We start from the raw sequence: 11,181 nt of genomic DNA, 5'->3' as shown, positions 1-11,181 counted from the left end.
TAAGAACCCATCGATGACCACATGAAGAGAAGATCTACTGTATTCTTTCCAACCTCATTCCCTCCTTCACTCCTCCACTCATTCAGCAGAGACATCTTGAGAGATGACCAAGTGCCAATAAGTGGGCCACCTAGGAAACTCAAAGAGAAGTAAAATACAATTGCTTCCTCAAGGAGCTCATATTCAGTTGAGAGGTATATACAGATAACAAATTCCAACTCAAAAGGAGAAGCAGAACATCAGGAAGCTACCCAAAGGCCAGTGGGTGCAGAACCCTGCCCACCTTGCCTTCTACTCCATAATCACCAGAAGCCTCATCCCTGCAGCCTGGCTTCTGCGCTCTCATTGGCTCCTTCTCTTTGCTGCCTCCCTTCCTCCTCACACGCTCAGCTTCCAGAATGTTCCCCAAAACGAAAGTTTACAGTATGTCAGACTCTGCACTAAGCACTTTGCATATATCATCTCATTTAATACAGTCACACAATGAGGCAAATACTATCATCTCCATTTTACATGGAAGGAAACAGGCTAAGGGAGAACTGGTTCGTTAGCAAGTGGCAGAACCGCCTCTTTTAACCATTACCCTACACTGCCTAATGAACTGAAACACACACAAGACCAGGATATTGTTGATGGTCATTTTCTTAAAGACTAAAGAGCTCTTTACCACAGATTTCACCTCAAAGCTGCAGGAAGAGATGAAAAACAGGAGTTCTTTTCTAAGACTTCTAATGGTTGAATAGGAGATGTGGGGTCGGTAGACCAGGAAGCTGTCATCACCTCTCTTTATTATACGAATTGCTCTGAAGATGAAATACGACTTGTTTCCCCTCTCCTTATCCTCAAAGTCACAGCTCCACTACTTCAGAATAGCATCTGCTATGAGTCAGGGAAGATTTTTTTTCCTCTCATCCTATGGAGGACAAAATCGCTGCCTGTAGCAGGTGAATCACTCACCTGGTTCCACAGAGAGTGGGAGGTAGCCCAATGTCCCAGTGACTGGCCTACTGACCAGGGTGCCCTAGTGGCTGCCCCTCATTCCAGCCAGACACGCCTCCTTGTTGGCTCCCAAACAGTTCTCACTCTCTCCTTTGAATTTTTTTTTTTGTCACAACTTCTTCCCTCCTAGAACAGCCTCTTCCTCCCAACACCCACCACCCTATCTGAACACAGTTAGCCTTCATGTTCACACCAAGCCCTTCTGGTCTCTCTCCTTTACTCTCATTGCCCTGCACCTCACCAGAGATTAATATCAGTGTTCCACTTTATGACTTAATTATGCTATGTGCATTGTGCTTGCCTGACACAATGGATGCCCACTTGGTCAGGGTCGAATCTTCTACTTTGGAGATATTCCCATAGCAATGTCCTTCTGAGACCACAGGAGAGATGGATACAACCTTTGTGATTGAAGTCTGTATAGTCTGCTATGCAGGAAGCAGCCTTTTCCTGTATGTTTTCAAGCGGGGATTCTGATTTCTATATGTAATGATATGTTATGGACAGTTCACACGTTGGAATTTTTCACATCCTTTCAACCCACCTTCTACTTCAGCCACCACTGCAACAGGCTTCCCCTAGATGCCCCCCTCCCCAAATCTCAAAGGGGACGACCTGACAGAGTCTCACCTTTTGCCTTGCCATGCTCTGCACCTGCCAATTCCAGCCCCAGGGCTTCTCAGAGGTAAGATACAGAGCCCTGTCTGAAGCTCACCAGCAGCATACAGAGGAGTCAATAGCCCTGGGATCCCCTTAAGCAACAGGGATCACGAGTCCATGGATAGATGCCTTCCTCTTTTGTCCTCTGACAGTTCCCAGGCCCTCTGAGTTTCCTGCAGGACTGAGCACCTCTTGCTATGAATGTGGCCAAGGCGACCACTTTCCCTTTCTCTCCATTTCACTTTGACCTTCAGTCCTGCTTCCTGCTGGGCTTCTCCTCCCAGGCTCTGTTTTCTGGGGACCCAGGCTAAGACAGTGCTTCTGGAAATTGTTGATGTGGGATTGGCTGAGAAAGATAACGTCCTCCAAGATCCACCACCTTATTTTTTTAAGTTTCCTTTTGCTTTCCTCCCACCTCTAATGTTTTAATGACTAATGTCAAGGTCCCGTTTAGGAAAGGTCTTACACTCGCCTGTTCTCTGAAACTTAAATGTTTCCAGGGCTCTGCTGATTACTTGAAGAGTTGTAGTTAAAAGGAGTACAATCTAGTCAGGGTTTTCCTACTTACTCTGTTAGGGAGTAACTGTTGCTGGATTAAGGGTAACCTAGAGCTAATCACTTCGCCTTTCTGGAGTTTCTCAGCTGTTGTAAGATGGGATAACAGGGGCCCGGTTACTTTGCTGGTGTGAACGATCAAAGGAGAAGGAAGGGGGAGCTTACTTTAAAAACCGGTTGGGACCTCAACACTAGAACAACTTTCAGATTACCCCAGACAAGGAGGCTGGAGACCAAGGCGCAGCCCCCCACGGGGTCCTAAGTGCTCCAGGTTCCAGAGGCGTCCAGAGCGCCCCCAAGCGCCTGGGTTCACAGAGCAAGGGCTCGCTGCCAAGCTCGCAGTGTTTACCAGAGTCCCGGTGGTTTGCAAACCCAGATGTCAGACTTCCTATCCCGGAAAGTCTCAACTCGCTCACCCCCAACTCCTCTTCAGCCTCCCCAGAAAGGAGAGAGCGGGGCTGCAAGCCGGAGGAGAGAGGGGCGAGCACCCGGCAGCCTCACCCCTCCCCTCCCCACCCCTAAGGCAGGAATTTCTGGGATGGGCAGATGGTCCACCCCCTCTTCCTCCTCCTTTCCCTAGCCGGAGTAGGTAGGGCGGGGAAAACCTTCGCGACTTTCAGTGTCCCAGCTCAGAGCCCCGAGTGTCCGTTCACTGTGGCGACAGGGGTGGCGGAGTGGGTCTCCAGGGGCCGGGGGTGGCGAGGCCCCAGGAGGGGTGGGGCGCGGAAGAGACTGCAGCCCCGCCTCCAGCGCCGCAAAGCCGGGCACTTGGGGCGCAGCTGTGGTGCCCGCCGGCCGACAAGAGGTTTCCGGCGAGCCTAGTGGTTAGCGATGCTGCCGCTGCCGTCGCTGCCGTCGCTGCTGCTGCTGCTGCTGCTGCTGCTGCTGGGGTCGCCGCAGGGCTGCGTTGAGGGCACGGCGGCGGCGGTCACCCCTGAGCGGGTCCTCGAGTGGCAGGGTGAGTGTCCCCAGGGCCAGGGAACCAGTTTGGTACGTTGGAGGCGGGGGGTGGTCGAGGGAGAGAAAGAGGGGGCGAAGCTAGGGGCAGAGCTGGGGGCGGGCCGAGGGCAGCCGGGTCTGTAAGGTGGCCGCGCGCCTGCAGCACCGAGGATGGGGCGGTCCTGTGCCCGGCTCTTGCCGGGGGTGGGGTGGGGCGGGGGGTGCGCAGCTGGGTCCCCCAGGCAAGTTGACTCCGGCTCCGGCCTGGCCTCCCGCACCCGGAACAAGCTGAGGATGGGAGGGTCGGATAAGTTTCAAAATGGAAACTTTCCTAGAGTTGTTTATTTGGAAGGATCACATATGGGATAAAAGATGGCCCATTTTGTCCCCTCCCAAAGCCTCCACCACCTGCGGAGTGGCCCCAAGCCAGGCTTCCTCACTCCGCCCTTTCCGGAAAGAAAACTTCATCTCGCAGACTAGGTGAGAGAGAGAGAGAGGAGCCCCTGTGACTCCCAAGTGTGACCCTCTTTGCTCTTCAGTTTCTCTCAGAGGAAAAAAAATGGGGTCTGGGATATTCATAGGACCCACTGAGAATTGTCCCTGTGAAACCACTTGTGCACACGAATCAATTCAGTAAATATTTATTGAGCACCTACTACATAAGACTAGCGGGGAGGAAGGAGTAGGGATACAAAAGAGATTTCTGTCCTGCAGGGGTTTCCACTCTGGCAGGGCCGTCTCTGAGGCAGAGAGGGGAGGGAGGGGGAACCAAATAAATCTCGAGAAGCCTCCAGGCGGCTTCCATCCTTTCTGTTCTTGGGGATAACTTTGGAGAGAAGGGATAAAACTTAGTGTGATCACTGTCTGTGTTCGTTTTTACCTCCTCAACATAATATGTATACATTTGTGAGGTGTCTTTTCTGGACTGTCTTTCCTAGCACTCCCTGGAGGCTTAATCCGGGACAGATGGACTGAGACTATTCTTAATTCTAAAGCAACCACAAGCCAGAGATGCTTTTGCCTTCTTGGTCAGTTCAGTAAAAATCACTGCTGTGGATGAGCACATCTGACCCTGTGGTGTGGACCCTTCCCACTAAGTGGTTATTGCCTTATTTAAACGTGGGTTTTGCCCGGGCACTAGGTGGTAGACAGAAGAGCAGCCCACACAGACAGAAGCTGGACTCTGCCACGCAGAGCTATGTCCTGGTGATCCTCTGAGCCAAGGGCTAATCCCTTCTATATGTAGCAGACCCAAATCCTGGCCTGAGATAGTTCCTAATCAGGGCCTTCTTTTTAGTAGTCAAGGACACTCTGAAATTAGAGCCATCTGCTAGCTCTTGTACCCTCCAGGTGCAGTTTGCAAATGTGAAGGGGTTGACATATTTGGCATAGAGATTCTTCAGATATGAAAATGCCACTCCTGATGTCCTAGAGAGCACAGAGGCTGTGTACTGATCTTTACACCGTCCCCATTCCTGACTCCAGTCTCCCTCGTCAGTGAAATTTTACATGTAAGCTAGACGAGTTGGAAATCAAGTTTTTCTTGTCTACACAAAGATGGAAAAACAAAATCTTAACACTGAAAAAGACCTGAGACACTGTCTATCCAAACATCCATTCCTCAGATGTAGAAGCTGAGGAACGACCACCACATAGTTAAGCTATGTTTTGGGGCGCCTCAGTTTATTACCCCTGTGTTCATTGTACCACGCTGATTCAGCTTTAGCCACAATTAACATTCACAGGGCAACTGGGAGAAAAACGCACACTCGTTAGTTTCATATCCACTAAAAACACAGTATATTTCATCTGCATTGTTTAATATGTCTTATTTACTGACCTGGTATGTATTATAAGCATAGCAACCTTGGGAGGCAGATGATGGATTGTGTTGTGCTTACTTTTCAGTCATTTATAAGTAATTTTTTATTCAAAAATCAGTAGATACAGTGTCATATAGTAGTTAAGTTCATGGACTTCAGAGCCGGACTCAGTTAAAATCCTGACTCTGCCATTTGCTATATGTGTGACCCTGGGCAAGTTACTTAACCTCTCAGTGCCTCAGTTTCCTCATATGTAAAAAAAAATGGAGCTAATAATAGCACTTATCCAAGTGTTGTCCTTTTGTTGCCCTGTCACCATGGTGCTCTCTTCCTCTGGCTAATCCAGACCATTTGTTACAGTTGACAGTCCTGTTTAAATTATTTACTGCCTTGTGCATAGCACTATACTGGGAGGGTCTGAGACCTGCCTCTTGCCTCTAGTTGGTTATAGCACAGAGGTTCATTGTGTTTTGTTTTCCCTGATCCAGAATCTGAACCCTTCTTCCGGCAAGTGCTAACACATGATAACTTCACTCCCTCAAGTACTCCAGATACTGGGAACGCAAGGGGGAGAATGAAGATGGGAACAGAGCATCCTTGTGAAAGATGGGCATAGTCATCAATAAAGGAAATGAACTGAGGTCAAGTAAAAGGATTTCCAGGATACACAGAAGGTTGAACAATCATAAATGTGAAATGGCCCTCAACCAGGATAGTGAGAGAGTTTCCTTCTGCCCATGCCCAGCTTCCCAGAGGCAGGAGTGGAGAGAATCCAAGGCTGTATCAGTTCCAGGAACCGTCAGGGTGGGCTCTTCCAAATGACCAGTGGCCAAGGAAAGTAAGGGTGCTGATGAGTGTGAGGTCAATGTGCTTACCCATGGGATCCTATCTGGAGAGAAGAAAGTGAAACAGGGCATGGGGTAGGGGTGTCTCTTAACATCCTGTGCTGATGAAAAGAGGGGTGAGCGACTGAAGACCTCAGTCATTCATTCATTATCCATCGAACATTATGTGTTTTATCTCCCTGTCTTAGTTTGGACTTATCCAAAAGCAATTTCTGAAACACATTTTTATTGGGCGCAAATAGTTTATTTGGGAGGTGATTCTAGAAAGCATGGCAAGGAAATGAGACAGAGAAGGGAAGAAAGTCACTATGGGCACAAAGGACCCTCTGAGGAACTGTATAAAACTTAGTAGACCCACCAAGGGACAGGCAGCTGAGGTGTTTCCACAAACTCCCTCCTCTCACTGGTTGGGGGGGGTCACTCCTAAGACAATTATCTCCTGGTGCTTCTGGCCTGCCTGAAACCCTCTCAGGTAGAGGGACACAGAAAGCCAGTCAGAGTATATAGGAACTGTCTGCAGGTGAGTAAGCTTCAGGTTAGGGGCTATGAGTAGGGAGCCAATAGAATCTGCTACTCATCTCCAGATTGGGAAGATAAAAATATGAGTAGGATGTGACACTGTCCCCAAGAAGCTGAGAGCCCAGAGACAGATACAGAAACAAACAATTACAGAATAGTGTGTCAGGTGTTATGATACCCAGGAATGACAAAGTGCTAAAGGCATGCAGAGGAGGGACTGACCTGAGAAGCTAGAGACTCACAAAAGGACATTTGTCTTCCTAAAGGATAAGTAGGCTGTTGCCATATGGGAAAAAGGAGACAGAGCATCCCTGGGAAAGTATATTTCATGTGCAAAGGCAGGCCACAGTGAAAGTTCAGCAAACTACCAGTTCCTTTCTGGGATCTTTTGGATGCAAAGAAAGAGGCCCACTCAAGGTCACTCAGGCAAACATGGGGATGGTTGTTATGTTCTCAGGATCTTAAGAGACTCAAGAACAGGTTATCTGTGTAACCAGGCTTCTTGGACCCAGGACTAGTCACTGAAATGAGGCAGCTACTTTCTCTGTATCTTTCTCTCTGGAGTACATGGTGGTCCCTGTGCAGTTCTCCTTTCTGTTGACTGGTTCTTTCAACTTTGGCTTGCACAACCTTTCATGTGTAGCTTCCACAGCTTCCTGGGAAGAGTCTTTTAATTTCCCAGTAGAAGAATCTGGTCACATTCTTCACAGCACACTGGTCAGTTCCTGTGCTCTACCCTTGAGTTGGAGGACTTCCCATCAATAATTGACCATGGTAGGGGTGTGAGGTGCACACACAGGCTGCCTCATCAGTGTCTGTAGATGGGGTAGTCTTTCAGAGTAGGATCACAGGCAGGACAAGAAGCTGTGACATGTCTATATTTGGAAGCATGGGAGAGTTGAGGAAGCAAATAATTTTCTGGAGTGACTCTACTTCTGGAAACAAAGTCTGGTTAAGTGAATTGGGCACCGTTGAGAAGGGCTTCATGGATTTGGGAAAGGGGAACCAGCTCACACTTCCAAGTTTAGAAGTGGCATGGCCATTTTGAGACTTGAAGAGGGTCATTCTGGAGGGTGGACAAGAGATCATCTGGATGGTTAAAGCTGAGCTAAGTCAGTCCCAACAGGAAGATTGAGAAACAAAAAGTTTGGATCCAAGGCATAGGGTTTAAAGAGAAGAACCTTAAAAAAAACAAAAAGACTTAGCGAAAGTTAGAAGATGGGAGAAGTTGCAGAATAGGAGGAATGGTGGTAATAAAATGGAAATTCTAAGTTTTGGAGATGGATCCATTCTCAGTAGTGACCAGATCTAAGATGCAGTTGTAGGAGGCATCACCAAAGTGGAGAAGCAGAAGAAGGTCCTCTCAGCAGGGAGGTTGAAGAACAAAACTCCTAGAACAGAGCTAGAGTTGAAGTAGAGTTTAGGACTTTTTTGTTAGTGATCCATGATAAGAAATACAATTTATATCACAACCTACTACATATATGCTCACATATATAACAAAGTTTCATTTAAAAAACAAAACAAAACCCTTACCTAATGTGGTATACTGCTACATTTCGATGGTGTTCCATTCTATTTTGTTTTGTCTTGCTGGTCATGACACGTAAATTGATTTCACGATCATGAATGGGCCACAACCTACAGTGGAAAACAACAAGGTCAGTGTTGGGTCATCTGTGTAAGAAGTTAAAGACTTTAGGCTGAGGAGAATCATGGAGAGTCTGCTGATATCAAAGCCACAGTGAGTAGTGCAGGACAGTGAGCCCCAGAGGCAAGGAAGGGACAAGCAGATGCCTCCTGGGAGAGGTTTTAAAAGAGATGATGAGGGAGAGAAGAGCCATGGCCCTGATATTCTTCCCATAGCTTTCAGTTTTAATACAAAAGTAAAAATGCCCCCTCTACTGTTCCAAATGCTTCCTAATATTTAAGGAGTGGTTACTCTATCAGTTTTACATATATCAGCACACTGAATCCTCATGACAATAAGGTAGGCAATTTTAATAAACATACCCTTATTTTGCAGATGAATAAAGGTTAAGTAATTTGCACCTACAGGACTACAGGAGCATGTTGCATGGGGATTTGAACCAAGCACTCAGCATTAGTGCAGAAAATCTCTGGATGGTCTTGTGACCCCATGGCATAGTTCACTGTGTGCCACTGTATGACAGGAACATGCAATTTGGTTTCACAACAGGAAGAGCAGAAGGTCAGCCTCTCACTCTCTGCAACTCCTCCTTTTCCAGACCTCTTCATCCACATGTGGGAATGAATATTTTCAGAGAGCAGAAATGTGCAAAGTTATTGATTTATTTATGGGTCTAGGCAGCTCCCACATCTCCAGGCAATGAGCCATTCTCCTTATCTGGAGATGTGGAATTTAAGTAAAAGCATGATGAGATCGTGGTTTAACCGTCCTTCCTGGCCATAAATCACACCAGCCTCCTGACTCTGTTTCTCCCGTTTCTATTTGTCATCTCTCAGCATTTCTCCCACTTCATACTTCTCTCATCCCACCTTCTCTAACTGGCTGCTTCCCTCACAAGACTTGTGAATCAGCATAGATTTCCAGTTTTCCTGGTCTTTTTTACTTTTTCTCATTAAGCCTCTAACCACTTTTCCTATTGCTGGTTGTCACAGTAACTGATAGCACACAATGCAGGTTCCAAGCCAATAACAGGAAAGGTTGAGCCACACAGATAGCTCAGTCGACACTGCAGATCCCTTTCCTTGACCTAATAATTTGCTTATTTAGATCTTGTTTTTTGAAGAAATAATTCCTTTGTGTTACCTCGTCTGGACTCATTCCTATGTGGCAAATCCTCATGTAATCTATCAAAATAATATATTTGAGACATTTATAGACCCTTCCCTCCATTTTCTGTCAGAAATTGTCCTTGAAAGCCTTTTAGAAGATGTTCCGATGCATAGCTAGGGACATAAATTATATAAATTATATTTTGACACAAACAAAAGAGCACCTTATAAATACTATGTTAAGTCACTTAGGAAAAATATTTTATAAAGCCACTCAAGAAAAACGGAAAATTATTAGAATTTCTGTAACTTGAGTTCTATAATACAGAGCTAATACAAAACAGAGAAGAGGTTTCTTTCATGCCTGGCCACATGACTTTTTCATCTCTGATACTCTGCAAACTACTACAGTTCCAAAGAAATATGCTAATAAAAAAAATTTACTATATCTGGCTTTTGGCATTCTGCTCTTGAGAACTTTTCAGTTATGAAAATATAAACAGGAAAGTTAAAGTGATTACTTAACTATAAACACTGTTTTGTTTTGTTTTGCTGTTCTTTGGCATGATCCATGTTCAAAGTTAAGATTTGCTTTTACTTTTATTAATATTTATAAAGTGATCATCATGATGGAGGTGTTCCTAACCAGGATCCTATGATTAAACCCACTGTGCAGATGGGGAAACCAAGGCAGACACTCTTCTAGTTGCAAGTAGTCCTACCCTAAGAGACATGCTCTGTAGTTGGCTGGACTTCATGGGTATGTAACCAGTGCAGTCTCACAGGGCCCTGTGCTCAGAAGGGCTACCCACTTAGGGTTTAATGCTCTGCAGTTTGGGGTCTAGGGATTCCTGAGCATTGTTATCTTTTAATTTGTGTGTTATGTATGATGTCCAGTGGGACAATAGAGCAGGAACCAGAGATGTGGTGCCTCAGTTTAAGCTCAATTCCAAAGCCTGGTATCACCTCCCCATCTCTCCGGGATGGGTTCTCAGCTGCCTCCTCCCCAATTCTGCCCTACACTTGCTGTTGCCTTCTGTACATGGTGGCAAACAGATGGTGTTGAGGTTGGGAGGCTGGAGACAGGGGTGGATACCCTGTGGCACCTCAGGATATGACAAGGTAGCTGCTGTCCCCCACTGGGCTGGCAGCACCCTGCATGTTCTGTGAGGGCTGAGTGAGAACCTGTCATCACCTACCCACAATCCAGGTACCAAGTGTGTTCCAAGCACATTATAGCAGAGGTTGCAATCCCTTGTGGGCCCATGGGAAGGGGAGACTGACTTGACTTGCCTGTGTCCAGCCAACTCATTTTCATTTTACCCTGGATCCTAAAAATTATGTAACCAGCTTGAATAATAAGGATGGGGATTATTATGGGTTAAGTTGTACCACTCCACCCCCAAATTCATATGTTGAAGTCCTAATTCCCAGTACCTTAGAATGAAACCTTATTTGGAGATCGAGTCTTTACAGAGGTAAACAAGTTAAAATGAGGTAATTATGGTAGCCCTAATCAATTATGACTGGTGTACTTATACGAAGGTGGCATTTGGACACAAAAATATGCATAGAGAGATAATGTGAAGAGACAGAGGGAGAATATGGGCCTTTTAGAAGCCAAGGAGTGAGGTCTGGAACAGACCATTCCCTTACAGCCCTCAGAATGAACCAACCCTTCCATACCTTGATCTCACACTTCTAGCCTCCAGAATTGTGAGAAAAGAAATGTCTGCTGTTTAACCACTCAGTCTGTGGTATTTTGTTGTGGGAGCCCTCGCAAACTAATACAGGGACTAAGACTACATCTACCACTAGAAGTCAGTTTTGGTTTTTTAAAAAACTTCTTCCTTGCACTTAGTAAGTGTAATTTTTTTTTAAATGGGCATATTCCCAAAGCTGTTAAGATGGATAGCTTAGTGTAAATGCTTTTGTTTTCAGTAATGTCATATCATTTCCAGAGTTGTTTTGGTTGACGATAAAGATGTCTTCTGCTTTTGTTTGTCTTGGTGGCCCAGTCTTTGAATAATTTTCCCTAGGGCTTTAGCATGCAGGCATTTGTGAGAGAAGTTAAAGTGTTC

General features: G+C 46.1%; 1 protein-coding gene across 1 annotated transcript in view; it reads left to right on the top strand.

Annotated features, from left to right (window-relative positions):
- Positions 1-3,023: 3,023 nt before the first annotated feature.
- PLA2R1 (phospholipase A2 receptor 1) overlaps positions 3,024-11,181 on the top strand; it is a 130,845-nt gene continuing 122,687 nt past the window's right edge. The window contains exon 1 of the mRNA XM_008059349.2: positions 3,024-3,172. Within this exon, the coding sequence (XP_008057540.1) occupies positions 3,046-3,172 (127 nt within the window). The 5' untranslated portion in view covers positions 3,024-3,045. The remainder of the gene's footprint in view (positions 3,173-11,181) is intronic.

This window comes from Carlito syrichta, unplaced genomic scaffold (genome assembly GCF_000164805.1).
Source record: "Carlito syrichta isolate Samal-C Ts95f unplaced genomic scaffold, Tarsius_syrichta-2.0.1 Scaffold304002, whole genome shotgun sequence".
Lineage (NCBI taxonomy): Eukaryota > Metazoa > Chordata > Mammalia > Primates > Tarsiidae > Carlito > Carlito syrichta.
Note: the sequence above shows the minus strand (reverse complement) of the source record. Positions and strands in the feature narration are given on the sequence as shown.